At 47.0% G+C, this 22,411-nt stretch overlaps 2 protein-coding genes across 2 annotated transcripts; one reads left to right on the top strand and one right to left on the bottom strand.

Annotated features, from left to right (window-relative positions):
* The first annotated feature begins 118 nt into the window (after positions 1-118).
* Positions 119-1,529, top strand: gsx1 (GS homeobox 1). The gene is made up of 2 exons (XM_060056779.1): positions 119-776; positions 961-1,529. Exons 1-2 carry the CDS (start codon positions 404-406, stop codon positions 1,308-1,310), a joined length of 723 nt encoding a protein of 240 aa, XP_059912762.1. The 5' UTR covers positions 119-403; the 3' UTR covers positions 1,311-1,529.
* A 5,164-nt stretch (positions 1,530-6,693) lies between these two features.
* arhgap31 (Rho GTPase activating protein 31) lies at positions 6,694-22,411 on the bottom strand. Its single transcript, XM_060056778.1, has 12 exons — positions 21,811-22,411; positions 18,452-18,554; positions 17,425-17,569; positions 16,365-16,447; positions 16,013-16,120; positions 15,434-15,576; positions 14,843-15,056; positions 14,289-14,410; positions 13,467-13,523; positions 12,579-13,238; positions 11,731-11,828; positions 6,694-11,371 (listed from the first exon to the last, which is right to left on the bottom strand). The coding sequence occupies exons 1-12, from the start codon at positions 21,908-21,910 to the stop codon at positions 8,768-8,770; spliced, it is 4,437 nt and encodes a 1,478-aa protein (XP_059912761.1). The 5' UTR covers positions 21,911-22,411; the 3' UTR covers positions 6,694-8,767.

The raw sequence follows: 22,411 nt of genomic DNA, 5'->3' as shown, positions 1-22,411 counted from the left end.
AAATAGGTGATAATGAAAAAAAAAAAAGGGGGGGGGGGGTCGGCTAGTGCCGCCTCTCGCGGTGTGGGTGGGGCCGACAAGAAAAGACTACATTATGCAGTTCATTTAGTTAACAACTGAAATAATGGGGAAGCGTGCAGTGGGAATGCCAAGAGAAAAGCAGCAACCCCATTGAGAGCTCTCACCGAATCACCGCGTAACCGTCACATGTCCGGAGACGCGCGGCCCCGCCACCGGTGCTATTTAAGGCGCTCGTCGCTCTCATCAGCACCAGTTCGCTGTCCACTCTCTTTACGCGAGCACTCCAAACTGCACTGACGACGCGCGCTACGAATCTCTACCACTCTTTCTCCACACACACACACGAGCACGCAAGAGAAAGTTTCTACTTTTTCCTGTCAACATGCCGAGGTCTTTCCTGGTGGATTCGTTGATTTTAAGGGAGGCCAATGACAAGGGCAACGAGAACAGCCCGCCGCTGTTCCCGTACGCGGTGCACTCCGGCCACCACCACGCGTTGCCGGGCTCCTGCCACTCCAGGAAGGCAGGGCTGCTGTGCTTCTGCCCACTGTGCATGGCCGCTTCGCAGCTGCACCCGTCCCCGCCGTCCATGCCTCTGCTCAAGGCCTCTTTCCCCGCCTTCGGCTCGCAGTACTGCCACTCGGCACTGTCGAGGCACTCCTCAGCCAACGGCGCGCACCTCGGCCACGGCCCGGGGATTTACCAAGCCACCTACTCCATGCCCGACCCACGGCAGTTCCACTGCATTTCCATCGGTGAGTTAAAAGATGGTTGATTGCTTTTTTATGTGCATAACTTAGATGTAAGTTAGCAGACCAGGATGAGCGAAACACATTACCACGCACGCCGTAACAAAGTTGTCGTTACGCATTTATTTTTGGGGTAAATTGTGATCTGATTGTGTGACTTATCTCGTGTTCATTGTTTTCCTTCTCACAGAAAGTAACAACGCCAAACTTCAGAGCAGCAAGCGCATGCGCACGGCCTTCACCAGCACGCAGCTTTTGGAGCTGGAACGCGAGTTCACCTCCAACATGTACCTGTCGCGGCTGCGGCGCATCGAGATCGCCACGTACCTGAACCTGTCCGAGAAGCAGGTGAAGATCTGGTTCCAGAACCGCCGGGTGAAGCACAAGAAGGAGGGCAAGGGGAGCGGACACAGGGCGGGGGGCACGCACAACTGCAAGTGCTCGTCCGCGCGGTGCTCGGAGGAGGAGGAGGAGGACAGCCCCGTATCTCCGTCCTCCTCGTCAGAGAAGGACGACGTGGACCTGTCCGTGTCCCCGTGAGATCTACGCTCACTCGCACGCACGCGCGCACACAACCACACACACACGCGCGCGCACGCACGCACGCACACACACACACAAACACACACACACACACACACACACACACACACACACACACACGCCTCACACACACACACACACACACACACACACACACACACACACACACACACACACACACACACACACACACACACACACACACACACACACACACACACACACACACACAATATGACTCTCGCGGTTACCGTAAAACTTTGAATGCAGCCAAAAAAAGACTGTTACTTTTGAGTGCAGTCGTCTGTACATAGGAAGAAAAAATATATATGAACAGGGGGTTTCTCTGACTTATTGTATAGTTGAATACATGTTGTACGTTTTCTATGTAGTTTTTTTTTAACGGTTTGTACATTTGTTTTCGCCAATCTAAGTATGCTAGAAAAATGTGTAATGATGAACAACCCAAATGAAGAAAATGAATTGGAAGAAGTTGTTTAGTTTTGGGAAGAAAGCAGTATTTTGTATTGATGTTAAAAACTAGATTCACTCTGTGTGTGGATGGTACAAAAGTAGGATTCCTGACATTACGGCATTGTCGCCAGAACACTCTGAAATTATATCTTCAGTGTCATTAAGAAATATTTATTTATTTAAAATGTTACATGAATAAACATATTTCTGAGAAATCTACCCTTGATGTTATCGTGTCAATCAAACATTGCCTTGTGTTTGTCATGTCAATCAAACGTACCCTTGCGCATGGGAGCGCGCACTGGGCGCGCGGCCGCGAACCAGAGCCTTGGACAACTACTGAAAAACCGAAGCTTGAGTTTACTAAGGAATAATGTACGTCAAAGTACAAATTTTCTTTAATAAAATCTTGCTTGAAGGCCAATACATAAGGAGAAAGAAAAAATAACTACAAATTTACAGTTGTGTATATTTGCCCTAAAGTAGCCTATAGTGTATACGTCCCTTGGATTTCCTAGCCATTTTTGAAAATGTAAGATTACATAAAGCAATATTGGAATACTATTGGAGTTGAAGTATCCAAGTGAAAGGTGGACAGGCAGCGTGCACTATAGCGGGGAGAATCCAAGACGCCAAAGACTAACTTAGTTAAAAAGTTTGCAGTGCGCCGTTTGCGTGCGATGATCTGATGCACCGTGCAAACACTAAACCTAACCTTCTCTATGACTAATCCGAGTGCCAGCAAACTGACGGATTGCCTATATTTGCACATAAAACGTGCCGGTGTGTGCAGCTAGGGGTAAACGGGGGTCCATAATAACCTTAAAATATGCTTATCTATAGAGTCGTCTCGGGTCTCCCCATATATGAATAAACCATGTGTCTTTTGTACACACGTATATATATATACATATGTCCTCCCAGGTTTCATAGAATGACCTGTCAGACTCCGTCTAAACCTGTCCGGATCCTCCTCGCGTGACTCTGAATCAATCCTCTCCACGCAGTCCATCATCATATAGACGCGCGTACTTCTGTCGGAGGTTCAAGGTATACTGAAAGGCAGCGGTGTGGGTGACAAACCTGTAAACACACACACACACATACACACACACACACACATGGTGTGTGGAAGTGGCGTGGTCCAGTGTAATAAAGGATGTTTCACCTCCAAATGTAAGTTATATCATTCCTCCTGCACAATCTGTGAAACGTGTGCCGTAATTATAAGAACAAATGTATAATAGCCCTATAATAACAAAACAAAAATAATGGATTTTAGGTCACGACGCAAAAGAAAAAAAAGTGAAGGACGCACAAATACAAATAGCCTAGGTCTCTTGGTTGTCTCCTTCAGTTAGGTTACACACATTCATTTAAAAAATAAACTCCCAAATATATATTTGTGTAATTTATCAGTGTATTGTTTAAAAAGTTATAGATTATTTGGAGTTCATATAACCAGATTTACGGAGGGATAGTGCAGATGCCCTCTCTATAAGTACTACTTTACGCATCTATCCTGCTGCCTTTAGATCCATGCGTTGCCCCTTCTCATCAACGCGCCCTGTGCAACAGGCTCTAAAGAGCAGAGTTTAAAGTGTATTTACTTCGTTAAAAACCCATCGCCAGACTCCACTGCCAACAAAAAAGCTGTTGTTGAGTTGGGGAGCCAAAGCACCGCATCTCATGGCCCTTTTGTATCACCCTGGACGTGGAGTCTCTCTTGTAAACTTTCCTTTAATTGTTCACTTAACCATTTTAACAAAACCCTAATATTTGCATTTGTTAAGATATGGGATTAGACTATTTTGTTAATTGCACCATAGAGTCCCATTTTGCTCACTGGGTCCTCGGCAAAGCGCCCTTTATCCGTTCAATAGCCCCGGGGTACGCGCCCTGGGGGAGCTTATGGCCGCTCGCGGTGCTCCAAATGCTCAATTTATTTATTCTTAATTTTGTGCCTATCAATTCATTGTAGCAGAAAAAGAACGACAGTGTCTTTTGGAGAGAAGAAAGGCGAATTGTTGACGTAACCCTGACGGAGCCGGGGAGAGAGGGCTCCCTCGGAGCTCGAGAGCGGCTTGAGCCAACAGGCGCCCATCTAGCAGACTCGCCCTTGTCTTTATACCGGCTAATTTTTTATTTACGGCCTTTCTTTGACATGTCTCTTATCTATCAGATTAAAAGACCAGCTTGTAACAAATCAGTCTGCACGATTTACAACAGCATTACAAGGGGACAAAGGGAGCCGCCGTCAGTACCTGAGAGTCTGGTAGACGGAGCGGCGCTGCAGCTGATTCGATGGTTGGAAAATACGCACGAAACAAAATACTTGAATCCTGAAAAAGAGCCTTTGTACGTTTCTTTAGAAATCAAGCAATTCTGCATGACAAAGGACAATTAATAAGCCGTCTTTTCACGACCAGCAGCTGGTTTCCCCGTCAAGGAAAGTTGGAAAAAAATTCAGACTGAATGCGCGCAAAAGCCCTTTGCGCGCAGACAGAAACCCAAGGTGACCCATTTGGCACAGTTAAAATAACCAAGCCGAGGTAAAAGCGAGGGAACTGTCAAAAACATTTAAGCTGAAATATCTTGAAATTGCAAATCCCTTTATGTGAAGGGACGCTGCCGATGTGGGTTAGTGGTACAAAGGAGGTGGTTAAGTTGGACACTCTTTGGAGGCGGACACGTGGCTTCTCCATGAGGAGCCTCTCGGACCCGCGCGGCCCTCAGCGGCACTACACATGCACAACCCCAAACCTTTTTAATGTTTCACGTTGTTTAGGGATATATAATCCTGCGGAATATATCTACAATGTTTGATGAGAACACGATAAAGTTGTTTAGGTACTTTAAAGTATAAACGGATTGGGTTCTTTTGTTCGTTTTCCCGGAGGAGTCTGGCTGCTCACAGCTCTGCTCCCGTCGATGGCTGGTGGTTGTTGCTGCCTGGTTGGAAGGTTTTCACTTGTTTGTTAATGGATATAACTTAGGTGTTATGTAGTCAAATGACTCTAAGTAAGTTGATAAATGTTCATTATTCCACTTGTGGCGCGCTTTTAATGGCTTTTTTTTTTTGTAAGGTAAAAATACATATTTAGCATACTTTATATGAAGTATAAAAAAAAGTACTTATCTATAGAGAGCATGTTTTTGAGCAACAATCTGTGTCAGATAGTTAAATATACATTTTCACAGTCGATGAGACAACAGCCGTGACCATGAATTGACCTTCAACTACATTTCACTGTTTAACCCTTGGGAAGTGATGTTCCCCATTTATTTTGCTATTTGCCACATATTTGGCACCAAATCGTTGAAAACGGCTTTGGTGTACAACGGATGGGAATGAAAAAAAGTAAACAGCCAGTGAAACTTTGCCAAAAACAGAACTTCACACAGTGAAGCAGTGTTTTAATCCCAGGGGCACTGATTATTCCCTGCAGGCTGTATAACGGTCAGCATTTCCATATCCACCAGTAAGATGATGAACCTCCTCTCCGCCTCCCGTCAGCCGGCCGGCTCTAATTGAAATGCAACATGCACGCCGACCTGTTCTGGGATCAGCGAGAAGGAGGCTGCTGCCTCATTATGGAGCCATAGACTCACGTGTCAAGGGTCGAGGAAATAATGAAGTGCGCGGACTTGGAAATGACCTTTGAACGCGTATACCTTTTGCTTGAATAGAATACGGTGCTTTTCTTTTCCCCCTAGAACCGGGATTGTTGTTGCCCCGATTGGGATCATTTGATTCGTTACAGGTATCATCTGGTTGCTTTCACCACTGCTGCGGATTCGTCAATTCAATTAATGTTTGAATAATCCCTTTAGGGCCTTATTGTAGGTTGATTACACGTTATGGGGACATTTCAAGAATGAGCTGATTCTTCCAAGGGCCAAACAATGCTAACAATCAAATGGTTGTATATTAAAATGATTATTGTAATACATGTACATATAATATATAATATAGTTTATCCAAGTGGCCTGAAGCCTAATGAAACAGTGTTGCCCTGCAGTCAGCGGGACAGGCCTAGAAATACTCGACTTTACTTTATTTTGTGTAATTTAGTTTCTTGGGATAGTGCAGGTAAACTCAAGGTCGTCTCGTTAATTGAACCTTAATTAAAACCATATTGTCCGAATATGACTTTTCATTTAATATAAACACAATATGAATGCATTGATAGATTCTGACGATGATCAGAGCTACATGTTTGTTAAGGGTTTAAGGTACTGATTCATTATTGATGCAATTTATATATAATTAAAATTACAGCCTACAAATAGATGCAGGCCATATACAGGGATCATTAACGCGCGCGCACACACACACACACACACACACACACACACACACACACACACACACACACACACACACACACACACACACACACACACACACACACACACACACACACACACACACACACACGCATAAACAGGCATGCACACACAAAATCATTTGTGAATATCTTTCAAACACACTGCCTATACTAGTAGCAGGATTAAAATGTGGGATGTTTTGATTTCCCATGCAAAGAACCACAGGCCTCCACTCACTGAAATGATGAGTGGAGAATGGCCTCGAAAATATTGAACATGAGCGACACCCGGTGGCGACAAATCTAACTGCAGCTTAGTGGATACACAGGGTGTTTGTGTGTGTGTGTGTGTGTGTGTGTGTGTGTGTGTGTGTGTGTGTGTGTGTGTGTGTGTGTGTGTGTGTGTGTGTGTGTGTGTGTGTGTGTGTGTGTGTGTGTGTGTGTGTGTGTGTGTGTGTGTGTGTGTGTGTGTGTGTGTGTGTGTGTGTGTGCGCTCGGGTTAATTTACATTTATAGTTATGGCTGAAATGCCAGATACTGTTAACAGATAAAAAATGATACAGCTTCCAGAAAAATGTAAATATAGATATTTTTATTGACAGATAATATCCACATAGAGGAATACCTGCACAATACAATACAAAACAATAAAACATAAATGAGGACAATCATTGATGGCTTTGAATACTTCCATTCGTACATACAAACACACACTCTCTTAACTAATATTAATGGTCAATAAGGCAATTTATTTTCATTGAAGATTTCTGTAAAAACAAAATAAAAAAGCAATGTAAGATCAATGAACATTTAAAATATTCGTCTTTAATTCGGGTTTAAGACCAAATGATGGCTTGATTCCAGAATTATAGATGGCATTTCAGCCGAAGTTTGGTTGCGATTTTGCTTTAAAGGCACCCAGTGCAACTTTCGAGGCTTAAAAATAAACATTCAATTTCTAGTATTTTTTACACGTAGTAAGTTTCAATAACTCCATACCATTACATACCGACATTTAAGCAGCAAAGATGAGACGTCGTTGTGTGGTGAGAACTGATACAAAATCGATAACAACAACAATGCCGCCATTTTCTTTATTTTTTGTAACCTACAATAAATAAAGCAGGCTTCCAGTCAATGGAAAAATGGCTTCTCCCCACCGGCGATTGTTGTTGTTTACGATTTTCTATCAGTTCTCACCACACAACGACGTCTCATCTTTGCTCCTTGAATGTCGATATGTAATGTATGGAGTTATTGAAACTTACTACGTGTAAAAAAGACTAGAAATTGAATGTTTATTTTTCATTGAATGTTTACATAAAGTTGCACTGGGTGCCTTTAAGTTTCAGTCATGGACAACGTCTGAGAAACGTGTATTTCCCTAAAATCTGGCAAAATGCACAAGAGGGATGTGTCCTCTCATATCTTTAAAATAGGGTCTATATTTACACTTTCTATATCATGTTTCAGTTGTACAGTAAGAAGCAGACAATGGCAGTGTCCTATACATCATTTTAGATTATGTTACAAGTGCACATAAAATGTCAGTTTGTTTGAGGATCGCTATCTCACTCACAGACGCACTGAGAAAATATATCTATAAAAATTCAGCCCTTCAGTCAAGGAGACACGGTAAGTATTTCACAAGAATGTCAATAATGTGATAGCGTTCAACTGAGCTTTGTCAATTTCAATTCATACATAATTCTAACCCTTATAAAATAAGAAGAAAAGGACAGAATTGACACAGTAAGATTACAAAATAAAATTAACTTAAATCTTTAGGTCAACATATAATATAAATCCAGTATGACCATGTGGTTAAACAAATGCAAAGGATTTGTCTTTTAAATATTGAAATACGGTCATCTTATCTTTGACACAATTAGTCACTTCAGTCCCTGTTTTGTAAAATAGTCCAAGAATAAATAAAATAGTTTCTAGCGGAATAGACTACAGTAGAATCAAAAAGCAAGACTCTGTTGAAAATACGTCCAGAATTACATGCAACAGTGATGCGTCTTCCCTTTATTTAACGCATGGTAATGCAATGGGACACTTCAGCCCTATATGTACAACATACAATAGCGTACTCAAACTACTCAATCAGTAACATAGTGACATAAAAACGTCCATCTAAAAGTAGTCTACTCTGGTCTCAATCGATTGGACAACAGCGAAATCGGAACATATATAAGAATAAATTGTCGACAGAATACAATTCTATTACAGCTCTTGAAAAGGGGACGGTACAGATGCAATTATTCTACAGTTGCAAGAGGAAATCTGAAAAGGAAACACTCTAGCATGTAGATCCACTTTCCTAGACGTATTTTCACCCCCACTTTAACCGTTTGGATATGCCTACCCTTCAAACGGGATGTCTTGTTCTATTCCATCCTTATATAACAATCCATAATCACAATACACCTTCAAGAGCCATCTGCCAAGACCTTTCACTGACCTTTGATTCCCCCACGACTTCCACACGTATCCTCCTTCTAAACAACTGTAACTGTTAACCAGTCTGTTTTCCTGGACCCACGCAACGACCAAATGACCAGCGAATGAACCCTTTAAATACATGATGTCATTCAAAAATCCAGTGAAGTGTGGGTGACGTGCGACTAAGGGGGGCTGAACGAGTCATTCGATCTGTCGCTGGGTCCGGCTCTCAAAGATCATGGAGCGTCTCTGGGGCTGGTAGAAGCAGCTGGTGGACGTCTCCAGCCGCTGCCCGCTCTTGGGGATGGTCATCTTGTTCTGGAGCCCCTTGCCGTCCCCCGGTGTCTTGCGGAGGTTCACCCCCGCGGTGGCATCCTCCCGCCTGGCCAGGGATGTGGCGTCGTTGAGGCTCCTCTTGGCGGAGAGCAGCAGCTTGCCGTCGTCCAGGGGAGGGAAGTCCATGATGGGGAAGGGCGGGCTGAGCAGGATCAGGCTCTGTGGCCTCTGCCGGTTCCTGAAGGAGGGTCTCTGGAGGATGTTGGGACGGTTGGGCCGCGGGCAATCCAGGAAGACATCCGTGTCTGCGGGAGGGGCGGGGGCGGGGGCGGCGGCGGCGGGCTTCCGCATGGTGACCTGTGGTTCCTGGAACCGAGACGCTCCGTTCTTGGCGGCCTCCTGGGGGGGTTCCTGGGGCTTCTCCGCAGGGGGATGCTTCTGGTGTCTCAGCACGGGCTTCTGGTTCTCTAGCTCCTCCTTCTTCCTGAGCGCCCCGGCCGCCGTGGTCGCCGCCGTGGCCGCCTGGGCGGCGGGCGGAGCCGGCACCGGGGTCTGCTCCCGCGGCAGGTCGGTCCTCTTGGGGGTTTGGTTCTCCTGTTGGCGGGCCGTGCCGCGGTGGTCGCCGTCCTGGCGCAGGTGAGGGATCTGCGTGTACTGCACCTTGGGCGGGACGACGGGCACGGCCTTGGCCTGGCTGGTCTTGATCATGAAGGCGGTGCGCACCGAGGACACGCTCACCGGGGCCGAGTTCCTCCGCAGGGGGGCGTGGCTGTTGTTGAGGAAGAGCTCCAGCTCCAGGGCTTCCTGTCCGTTGTCTCCGGGCGGCGGGCCGGGCAGCGGGCCTCGCTGGAAGGGGGTCGGCTCCCGGAGGGGACGGCCCTGCTGCTGATTGGAGATGTCTCGGATGCAGCGACGCCCCACCAGGTCCAGGTTTAGCGAGCACGGCCGAGCGTGTTTGGCCGCTGAGCCTTCCTCCTTCCTCACAGACGTGGGACACGCCTCCTGGGACCACTGCCTGCGGAACCGCTGCGGCGCCGCGTTACCGTTACCGTGGGTGGTCTTTGGTTTTATTGCCGCGCCGCTTTTACCCGTCTGCTGCGCTGCAGCGTTGGGGCCCGTTCCATTCGTCCTGGGGGGTAGAGGCTGGAAACGAGGCACTTTTGGTTCCTCTGGTTCGTCTGCGTTCCCCTGACCCTGAGAGACGGGGGTGCCATTGCTTGCAGGGTACGACTTGTTCATATTCAGTGGATGAGATGAAGTTCCTCCTCCTCCTCCTTCTCCTCCTTCTCCTCCTCCTCCTCCTCCTCCTCCTCCTCCTTCTCCTCCTCCTCCTCCTCCTCCTCCTCCTCCTTCTCCTCCTCCTCCTCCTCCTCCTCCTCCTCCGTCCGCTAGGCTCAAGGTGGGGCACGGTGGGGCGGGCAGGAGGTGGCTGCTAAACAGGTCGTCTATATCGGGCGTGTGGAGCGGACTGGTGACCCACTCTCTGGAGCAAGAGCTCAGCTCGTCCCAGGTCTCCCCCGGGTCCAACTCCTCCGAGGGTCTCGCGCACGCCTCGTCTTCATTCAGGTGGCGGAACACCAGGGTCTTTGGTCTGTCCTCCAGACGCATGGAGGATATCCTCGCTCTGGGGATCTGGGCCAGGGGTTTCGGACCACCTTCAGAGGAAGCCCTGGGTCCGTCTACCAAATGTTTAGGCGATGTTGCCCCTTGCTGAACCTCTGTCAGGTGGTCCTTTCCGTCTTCAGAGGACACCTTTGGTCCGTCTAGCAAACATTGTGAGGTTTTTGCAGCTTTTTCAACTCCTGCCAGGGGTTCCTGTCTGGCCTCAGATGAAGTCTTGGTGGAAGTGGTTACAGTCAACACCTCCTCTGGTGGCTTGTGATTCTCATACGTCTCTATTTCCACCGCATTGTTACTTGCTCCTGCCAATAACCCCCTGTCCCCTGAGTCATCCACTGGAGGCACCGTGCTTTCAAAAAGATTGGCTTGAGCGAAATCCAAACTTTTATTCCCAGAGAGGCCCAGCCAGTGTTTGATATCAGTGGAGGTATCCACGCTCGTAGACTTCACCATCGAGGCTCTGTGTACTTTGCTCGTCTTCTCCTCTTTTGAAGGAGCGCAAGGGAAAGGGTTCAGCTTTTTATCCCCGCCCGCATGGTCCATGTTTTGGTAGAAGGGAAGCAAGATGTCCGACTCCGAGGCCTGCTTCCTGACGCGGTTGGGCCCTGTAGACCCGGAGGGGATGTCGCTCAGAGCGACAGCGGAGGCTTTGGGAACGCCGTGGAACACGGAGAGAGTGGGGGAGCTGGAGCTCCTCTGGGACGCTCCCCCTCTTCCGAACCTGCTCTTCAGGTCTTCACTGGAGCTCAGAGCGGAGCTCTTTCGCAGAGAGGAGATCCCGTAGGACGCCTCGGGGCAGAAGATAGGCTTGAAGGTTTTATCCAGGAGGTCCAGCTCAGGCTCAGTGATCTTCAGTTCATTGTGGAGCTCCGACCACAGCTCTTGCACGCTGGGAGAAGATCCCTTGTCCTGGAAGATATTAAAACGATACATTCATTGATGGATATTAGCCAAATTAGGAGACAATGCAGCACATTTATCTTAGTTGATCTAATATATTCTAATTGTTTGAGGTATAATTATCTTGATCAACAGACCTCTTAGAGTGCATGTAGTCAAGATGGAAAGGGGTGATAATGGTACATCATAATACGCTTTACTTTATTATCCATTATTATCATGATGAACACAAATATACATACCGATACTGAGAAGAACATCTGTTATCAATATGAGCATTACCTAATATGATAATATGATACAATAATAAAATGTATTTATTTATTATTGAAAAATGGGTTAGGGTTAGGTTAAAAAAATATGATTACCAGTTTCCCAGGAGATGATGTTAAATGTTCTCCAGAACATTCCAGTTTTGAAAGACCCTTCCCTTCTCCAACATCTTGTGCTGCTCTTTCATTGGAATCTAGAGTGATTAAATGTAAATTATAATAAAAATTCAGTGATTCTCCTTAGTACTTTGTACTACACAATCAGGTATATGTGGATATGAGCATCCAATCAATACAATCATATGATATTTTTATTTATTTGTTTATTGAAATTTCCAGAATTGTCCATCTTGGGACAAAAAAGTATGCCACTATCTTATCTTAATCTCTCGACTATATCATAATATGTCATATGTCATGTGTCATCATGATATAAAGAGGAGAGAAAATAATCCAGGAATGTGATCTAAAAATAAAAAAGTTCAAAGGCATCCCATCAGGGAATAAAAATAACATAGAACAGTACCACCATCAACTATATTGACTAAATAGCATAACGTTAAGATATAAGTATGCTACGGGAGTTGTTGCGCTTAGGTATTAAATTAAATTACAACTATTTTACCTATTGCTTTTGTCCAAAGCGATGAAAGATGCGGGTACATAAATTCATGAAAACATTAGAGATGGCTAGGTTTATGTTAAGAAGTGATGTAGTTAAGGTGAGGATCTGCGCATAAACGATGCATCATGGGAATAATCACCAGAAATATCAGTACAACGTCTCACAGCCACAGAATGTGTCGACCGTAACGCCAGACTGACTTACAGTGTCTGGAGCACCACCTACTGGTGTAAACTGGTACTACCCTGACGTTGGTCGCAGTCAGACACAATCAACGGCAGCAGCAGTATCCTACTGGTCGAACGCTAGCCTCCCCTACCAGTTGAGCTGAGGTCTGAGGTCGCCCGCTCCGGGACGTCCCCCGCTGGTCTCCCCCGTCCCCCGTCCGTCTCCAGCTGCAGCAGTGACGAGGAGCAGCTGGAGCTGCTGCTGCTGCTGCCGCCCTCCCCCAGGAGGGGCCTGATGCCGCCCGCCGTCCTGTCCTTGACGTGGGAGCGGCACGGCGTGCTGTTGGAGCTGATGACCGCCGAGACGCGCAGCGGCACCGACACGGAGAAGGGCTCCGAGATGTTGACGGCCTTGCGCTGGTGCCGCGGCGACGAGGACTCCAGAGGGAACAGGCTGCCCGGGAAGGAGGGTTTGGACGCGCCGTGGGGGTGGTGGTGGGTGGAGCCTGAGTACAACATCCTCCGGTTCTTAGGAGACGTGGGTTTGAACCCGGGGAGGTCGTCGCCCTTGAACACCTTCAGCTGCTCCGGGAGCGCCTTCTGAGGCGGCGAGGAGGAGGAGGAGGAGGAGGAGGAGGAGGAGCCGGCCGCCTCTCTCTGATTGGTCGTCGGGGGGGTCTTCCCTTTGAACTCCCACCGCTGGTCCTCCTCCCTCAGGTCGTACAGGGAGTCCGAGCCCAGCGTCCGGGACTTGGGCTCCGGGGTCGCGGCGCCGTTGGATCCGCCGGGCTGGCTCCCTGTTCGGTCGTCATCTAGGGCGTGAGGAAAGGACTCTCAGTTAAAATGCAAATGAGGTTTAATCAAACAAACGCATGCCTCCGCCCTGCCAGGAAGAAGTCAACACGAAAAAATACAATCTGTATACATTGTAATGCACAAGGTCCATTTGCACAATGTTGAAGGCAAAAAAGTACAGTAGCAGTAAAGCGTTGTACGAGTGTATTGGACAGTATATGATTTGATTATGCCGAGTAGGTTACCTATTTGAAGAGAGCACAACGAGTCCATGCTCCTGGCTGGGCGGAGAGCTGCCTTGTCTGTGAAATAAAACAATCACACTTCATCACACAACACAAAACGATACTCTGTCTCTGCTCTAGGAGATATCTTTAGAATATATGATTGGTTAAATTATTAAGGTATGATCTTAATTGAATAAGTCTAAATCTGTATCACATTTCAGCTTTATGGCCTTTGTCTTCATTCACTCTTTGTCTATTCCTATCATGATATGCTTGTATTCCTGGCAGCTTGTAAACCAGTGGCTGCAGTCCTATTGTACAGACAACAACCTCAGCCCCTTGCCTACATGGTTCTTTGTTCTACCGTTTCATCACTGTGGGTGTTTTTCTATCTTTAAAATGTAACTACTACTTGTGGTTTAGCCTTGCTCTTAAAGGATTCTTGGTTGTCCCCTATGAGTGTATTGCTGTGCATCTTCCCAAGTTCCCACGGCCATGCTCCCATAAAACACACAGTATATTTAGTACGGGCCTTTCAGAATGGAGTGTTCTTTAACAAGGACCTGGCACTCTTGCATGTCAGTCCCAAACTTTGGTTGATTAGCAACAAACTCCACAGATTTCTATCGCAATATGATAGGCTTAACCCTGATGTTTACGTAGTCATTCATTCAACAGACACCTGCAGTGAACTCAGATAATATATACTGTATATGTCAATAAGGGGCGGGTAGCTTCTTCCTCAAGCAGCAAGCCACTATGGTGGCCGGCCCCCCTTAGCCGGAGGACGTCGTATCTAAACAGTTGGATGTTGTAACACTGGATAGGTTGAGAAGTTACCTGTGTTTGGTCCTCTGATGAACACGCTGCCGTTCCGGCTCAGTTTGCCTTTGGATTCGTTCACAGACCTCCCCAGGTTGAAGATGGACTTCCACTTCTTAGATTTCCCAGAGAATTTTCTCCTAAAGAACAGACGTTCAGCACTTTTAGCGCTGAATGTATGTGAATGTATTTGTTTAGCCCTGAATCCTAGTTACAGTCTCTAAGTTATTAGCAACACCTCCTAAGGAATATAACCTCCCAGAAAAGAGGGAAACACCTTGGAGCAACTGTACAGTCCAGGGACCATTAGAGGCTCATTAGATACCTTCAATAAAACTACGTCCAGCAGCACGCCATCAACTCAATCCAAGCCGCTCATACATCATGACCCATATCCACCCAAACAAGCCCTGTGTTTGTTCGCTTCTGGTACCGTTGCTACAACCAGTGACTACAACTTAGGTAAGCTGCCTGAAAAAAGGCTAAAGGTAGACAGAATACATCGGGATTCAAACACAGAGCAACCCGTCTGGGATCCCACGCGGCCCCTCCTCGCCCCCCTGGGTGCCTACTTGCTGTCGGAGATGTCCAGCACGGTGTGGTAGAGCGTGGCGGTGCTGGCGTCGGGCAGGCTGTTCTCCCGCTGGCGCTCGCGGTGGACCGGGTGGTTGGGCCCCAGCGAGCGGGCCTGGGCCTCCTCCAGGCTCATCAGCTTCATGGGCCCGTGGCCGTGGCCCGCGCTCAGCGGCAGCGTTGCGTAGCGCTCCCCGCACGCATAGCTCGGCGCTGGGTGGAGGGAGGGGGCACAGGGTGAGCCTCATGTCACCAATAGGAGGCCCCGAAACATCTTAGCATTTTTCTTGCGTCTTGCTCTCGGATGACTGCATACAGCAGGGATCGAACTCAGAACCTTTACTCAGAACCCTAGCCATGACACTTAACTCACTCTGACTTACTTTTTACGATGTCAGTTTTGGTCATTTAGCCGATGCTTTCATCCCAAGAGACTTACAGGGATCTTTAAAGATACACGTCATCAGGAAGCAGGGAGGGGTCCGATAATCGTCCCCTGTACTATTTAATTGCCAATACAGTTCGGGGGTCGACAGCAGTACCTTTGGGCCGTGGCTGACTCTGTGTGCGTAGAGTCTGCGGAGGCCTACCTTCTTTCGCCTTGCAGAGGCCGGTGCCGCGGTTGAAGATCTGCTCTGTGTGGTTGAGGATGAACTCCACCACTGCCTGCTGCACGCGCACCTCCTGGAAGGCCTTGTCCCCGCTGCATGCCGACGCGTCGATGTCTTTACACCTGGGGGATGGGCGGCGGCGGGGGGGGGGTCTTGAGTTGTCACATAAGTAACCAAGGGAAGTACTGAAATGATCGCCAGTGGGTGAAAACCTATCACGGATGGATTTGGTCTGAAATCCATCCCGGATAGTTCTGTTGGATTGGGGTCTATTAACATCCATTGATATTAAGGATAAACAAAGGACAAAGTCCTTTGTTTAAATACAAAAGGACGACCAAAGGACTAAATCTTTAGTGGATGCAATATCCATGCACACATATACACTTAGCATCGTTTGGCCCATGCAAATCAAGGGAATTTAATCTCCTAACATTGGTCGTAATGCCATGTCCTTCCAAGTCCGTTAGTATAGCCTAGCTATACTAGCGGACAGAGTCACAGGTTCAGGAACAAAGAAAAATAACTCCAAGTGCCAGCCTCCGACACCACTCTCACCTGAGGAGGTTGGGGGCCCAAACCAACGCCAGGTTGCGGGCGTGCATGTTGGTCTGGCCGCTCAGAGTGGCCAGGAACGACAGGTGTTTGGTCAGGAACTCCAGGGTCCTGATAGGGAGAGGCAAACAAAGTGTGTTTTATGCATGTTATGCACATGTTGCTGGTACTGGCCCTTTCAAAGAAAGGCGGTCTTCTGATCGGATGGCAGTGAAGTAGCCAGGTAAGGTCTGAGCTCTGAGGTCTAGCCTAGGGACCACAGGACGGAATCTAACCTGGATCGACACAAGGTGTGTTGCCTTATTATGAAGCCCTGGCGGCTGGGGCTAGCGGGCCACGTCCTGGTTGCGCTCACCTGAAGTGGGAGACGGGCAGCTCCTTGATGACCTGCTGAATGTGCTCCAGCTTCTCCTGCGGCTCCTGGATGCGAGCCGCCTCCTATTGGGAAGAGTATCACTGTGTTACATTCAGGGGTCCCGTGGTGGGACAGGGGTAGAGTATCACTGTGTTACATTCAGGGGTCCCGTGGTGGGACAGGGGTAGAGTATCACTGTGTTACATTCAGGGGTCCCGTGGTGGGACAGGGGTAGAGTATCACTGTGTTACATTCAGGGGTCCCGTGGTGGGACAGGGGTAGAGTATCACTGTGTTACATTCAGGGGTCCCGTGGTGGGACAGGGGTAGAGTATCACTGTGTTACATTCAGGGGTCCCGTGGTGGGACAGGGGTAGAGTATCACTGTGTTACATTCAGGGGTCCCGTGGTGGGACAGGGGTAGAGTATCACTGTGTTACATTCAGGGGTCCCGTGGTGGGACAGGGGTAGAGTATCACTGTGTTACATTCAGGGGTCCCGTGGTGGGACAGGGGTAGAGTATCACTGTGTTACATTCAGGGGTCCCGTGGTGGGACAGGGGTAGAGTATCACTGTGTTACATTCAGGGGTCCCGTGGTGGGACAGGGGTAGAGCTGTGGGGGTTAGGGGTTCAGTTCTCACTGGGACCACCCATGATAAGAAGGTGTGCATACATGGTATTGTGAGATGCTCCTCTGGATAAAAGTAATCGATCAATGGATCACACTAAAGAGCGAGAGGAAGAGAGAGCGAGAGAGAGAGAGAGAGAGAGAGAGAGAGAGAGAGAGAGAGAGCGAGAGAGAGAGAGAGAGAGAGAGAGCGAGAGAGAGAGAGAGAGAGAGAGAGAGAGAGAGAGAGAGAGAGAGAGAGAGAGAGAGATACTAACAACAACACACCTCAGCACAAAAATATAAATTTTACAGTAGACAAATAAAGATATGTCTAGGAAGAGAACATCAGCTGATTGTGTGTCATCATAAAGTGACCTACGGTGAATCGGCTGTAGAGCTCATAGGTGTACAGGTGAAGGTGTTTGATGGGAGGTGACAGTGAGGACCTACGGTGAACCGGCTGTAGAGCTCATAGGTGAGCAGGGGGTTGGGCAGCTCCCTGAAGTAGAGCTTGCATAAGGAGCCCACACAGTGGATGTCCTGGAGGTACACCTCCTTAGTGAGGTCAGGGCAGGAATCACTGCTGAACTCCTGCCTGGGTACACACAAGGGAACGCACAGGCACGCACACACACACACACACACACACGCACACACACACACACACACACACACACACACACACACACACACACACACACACACACACACACACACACACACACACACACACACAGACGCACATACACACGCATACACACACACAAACATACATATAAAGTAAATATTTACTGTGAACTTTTTGATGCATCGTTCAGTGTATCAACATTTTTCATTTAAGAAATAAACATTATCTAAAAATATGAACCTCGATGTAGCTTCAACGTTACGAGCGTTATCATCAGACAAGTAAACATTTTGTCCACCTTCACTGCAACAACCTCAGAGACCCCCACAGGTCCTCATAAATCAGCAATAAGTCACATCAAAGTTATGAGAAGGAGGAAAAACTCCCCTTGTTATTGACTGGAGATTATTTCATCAGAAGTAACATTTTCTTATAACCCCAACCCTGTCCCATATCCCTCTCCCTCTCCCTCTCCCTCTCCCTCTCCCTCTCCCTCTCCCTCTCCCTCTCCCTCTCCCTCTCCCTCTCCCTCCCCCTCTCTCTCTCTCTCTCTCTCTCTCTCTCTCTCTCTGTTGTTCCTAAGGACCCCTGATTTAGAATGGAGCTTGGGTAGCTAGAAGTGTAGCTTGCCCATTCAGTCAGAAGATTCTGAGGAACCTCTGATCTAGAAGATAGCTAGGGTAGGCTTAGCTTTCCATTCAGTCTGTTTTTTCCTGAGGGAACCTCTTATCTAGAGGATAGCTAGGGTAGGTACAGCTTCTCCATTAAGTCAGTGGTTCCTGAGAAACACCTCTAGAGGGTAGCTAGAGAACGCTACACCTAGCTTTCTTATCCATTCCTCCTTCCTACCTGAGACGCTGGATGTTGGAGGTGACCCCGGACAGCCGGTAGATCCCGTCCACCACTCCATGATGCTCAATAAACTCTGCACATTTCTTCAGAACCTGGGGGACTGAGAGCACAACACACACAGGATCAGGAAAGACCGTTTAAACGTATACAACATTGGTCTGTACTTGGATTATTTTTCGGGAAGCTATTATTTCCGTTACCTTCCATAGCAAATAGTTGAATCCTAATTTCCTTCCATTTATACAACAAATTCAGGAACTGCATAATTATTTCACCAAAATAAAGATTTCATAGCACATTTAAGATTATGAGCCACAGTCAAGTCAAAGGAAGGTAGTGGAGTGACTATATACTGTAAAGTTCCTCCAAAAATAAAAACTGGGAAAGTACAGCAGGGTCAATATTGAAAATAAGAAGTCGGATAACGTCAACAGTTTCAGTATAGCCCATAATCCAAGTCACACTCTCAAGGGGCTTCACATCCTGCACATAATACAGCACCTCTTCACCCTAAACCCTTCATTGGAGGACATGGAAAAAGTCCCTAAACCCAGTGGGAAGAAACCCTGAGAAGGAACACACACGAGGGATCTCTCCTCCGAGCGACGGTGAGGAGTGCAACAGGCCATATTAACCGAAAGGGCAGAAATATAACGGGAGCACACAAACAAAGCAGAAGCTAAGGTAAACTCAGCACTAAATACATGCTTTGTAGGGGACAGTGTGAACAGCAAAGGCTGTGCTGCGTGCTCCAACACTGTTGGGCTGCAGAGAAGAAGGTGGACCTCCACAGGAAGTTAAAAAATGGTTTGTTTGTTTCAAAGGAAGCCTGTCCCACCCAGCCCTTGTAGCTGGTAATACTTGCGACATTTCCTCTAATAGAAACAGACTTTTGAAAAGTTACCACCAACCCCATGCTGTAGCCTTTATGATTGTACACATTACAAATCACCAGTGGTTCATGATTGAGAATGCGGTCTAGAATTGATGTGGGTAATCATTGTTTACCATCGTGCATGCAGCTTGCTAAACCATGTTAATTTCAAAGCCAAAGGGCACCAGTCATCTCTATAAGGTGATATTTGCATTTCTAGCGCATTAAGCAAAGGGCCTTAGTTGGATTAAATGTACACAAAGCCTATACATACACCTATAAGTACGCTGGTTAAAGTGGTTTTGGATGTATGTAGCATGGATTGCTGTCCAACAACGTTGTGAACAAAGGAAAGAGGGCCATGTCTATTTATAATTTATAATTTCTTAGTATTTTTTTAGTGAACCTAGCCACTTTGAGTCCCAATAGTGGCTTTTCCACAAATATTAGTTGTATTATGCAGAATCATGCTTTTTCTCTCATCCAAATTTGGAGGCTGGGGCAACATCAAATCAAACATTTTAAGAAACCTTTATGCTAAATTGCTAATTTTAGGCGGTGCTGTGCGCATGAAACGCTGGATGGAGCACAAGCTCTAACCACTGGACCCGGTGGAGAAGCCCTTATCTCTGCTGCTCTACGAGATTGGAGCTCTGGTTTCCACTGGCCTGTCAAAACCTCGCTGTGCTGTGACAGTAGAAGGAAACCACTGGGGTGGCTGGAACCATCACAATGACAGGAAACGTTGGGAGAACGCTAATTGTTTTGCCAGATTTAGCGCCATGTGAGATCGATGTGTGGAGCGGTGCTCATGTGGATTGAAAAGTGTTACTCATTAAATCCTATGGTAGATCTTATCGCAGATCTTAACTTAAAATCCCTCTTGGGGGTTGCACAACACAAGTAAATATTAAGACAAAATTGTAATCAAAATGGTAGTTGTAGGTTGTGCTCGACAAAGCCTGGCGGCTTCTAAGCACTGCAATCCACAATGAACGGATTGATACAATTGGAGTCAAAATAACATGTCACATGACTTATTGTATGCCTTATGACACCCTATTTATAAGTTCTGTGTGGGCAACAAGTTTTGTTCTCATTTAGTTAGACAGAGGAGACAGACTAAAGACTTTGTGGCCAGTGATTTGTAAACCAGGGCCTAAAGCTGCCATTTTGGGGCAAAAGTAGTACTTATTCAAAGGCTAAATCTGTACACATGGCAAGGTGGAGCTAAGGTCAAGCACTGGGCCCTGCGCACAGAAGCAGACCAAATAATTGTAAGGTATTCTGTGGTTCTCAGCTTAGTGCTTTTAAATTGAAGTGTAATTTCGTGGCTCCTCAGGTTTTCCAGTAATCTGTAGAACAAGTGTTGTACATTCTCCAATGACTCATCTTTTTTTAACCAGAATAAAGTTGTAGCAGTCCTGTGCTTAAGTTTATCGACACTATCTGTCTTCCCCTGATGCAACAACAAATTAGTTATTTTGGGGCCAGACACAGTGTTGAGTCACATGTCTAGTTCCAGGGTGCTCTCCGTAGAAAAAGTAATTTGCGGCAGAGGAGACGATGAAAGTCCTGTTATTCTGACTAGTTTCTGTATTTTCACGCCCTGGCTCGTAACTGTAACACACTCCCAATTAAACACTTTGCTCCATTCATCCCTGACGCAATTACAGAGTTTCAGTCTACGCCTCAGCCCACTAAACAGCACAACAGAAACAGCACAGACCATGTTAAATACATAGGTCAGGGCGAGAGAGGGAGAGCACAAGTTATAGTTACACTTGTAAACCCAGCACTTTAGAGTCATATCAAAGTTGAAACGTTTTGTTTCTCAATGAAACTGGGATGATGGGGAAAGTTTCTCCAGGGCTTCTCCTTCTTCTTATGTTTATTTCTGCCCCGTTTATTTCTAGCTCGGCAGACCCCTGGACACACACACTGGCTCCTCAGTGCCCGGAGGAAGCTGACCCAAAAAAAAGAAAATACCACAGACTCTGAGCCACGCCCTGCATGACAAATCCCTCATTTTATTCGCTCAATGATTCTTGAATGAGTTGTCATTCAAACACGACAGCTTTGCCAAAGTTTCTTGCTCGGTACGGAAACTTCCACTAAGAATACCCCCAGTCCATTTAATGTTACCAACGATATATCCACAATATATGACTCATGCCTTTTATGTACTTGAGTGATTCTAGCCCTACTTGAGCTATATCTTTATTGTCAAATTGTAAGTCTCTTCGGACAAAAGTGTCAGCTCAACGAATGTTAAGCAAGTCTGACTTCTGACTTCATATTCTCTGTGGGAACGCAACAAGCTGCACAACGCCACAGTATATATAAAACAAAGTCCTACTGTTCTCCCTAGCGAGGCCTGTATGTGTACAATCAACGCTTTCACCCCTGCCCCGTACGATTGTGCTCACTTCAATACAGCCGATTCACACAGCGACAACTTTAAAAAAAAATAAGACTTTACCATCTTCTGCTGAGCTCTGCAGATGTTCGATCAGGTCGCAGCCAAACACATTGTCGCTTCCTTTCTTCTTAGACTTCAGCTTCGACCCCTTGTTCTTCATGTGGATCCTCCTCAGATGTCCAGAAGACCTAAACAGAGAAATGTCTGTGGACGCGCTTCAGCGCCTTCACATCCATAAGATCTCCCCGGGAAGAGAAGGAGAGGTCGCAGACGCAAAAAACAAGGTTCTCCCACCACGAAGAGGTCGATGAGAAGAGCCCCACGGTTTCCAGTGTTCAGAGTCCGCCAGCGTCTGCATCCGTTCACATCTTGACCATCCTCGCCGTCGTGGGATGACAAGCTCTCTCCCCTCGCTGCCCTCTCCCAGATGTGACGTCACCTCTCTGCTCCGGCTCCTCAGCCTCGACAAGGAATACCAGAGGGAAAAGACACAAGTCGTAATCTCTGTTTGTTTGTATAAAAAAAGAGTCTACAGAGTCGGTGCCCTGGTGGGTTTCAGCGCTATGTTGGAAAGCTGAGAGGAGGGTCTTTTCTCCTTTGCAGTGAACAGCGTTGGACTTGGTTTCCTGTTGTTTTTTCTTCTCTCCCCCCCCCCCCCCCC

This window comes from Gadus macrocephalus, chromosome 7 (assembly GCF_031168955.1).
Source record: "Gadus macrocephalus chromosome 7, ASM3116895v1".
In the NCBI taxonomy this organism is placed as follows: domain Eukaryota; kingdom Metazoa; phylum Chordata; class Actinopteri; order Gadiformes; family Gadidae; genus Gadus; species Gadus macrocephalus.
This window is presented reverse-complemented; position numbering and strand designations above follow the sequence as displayed.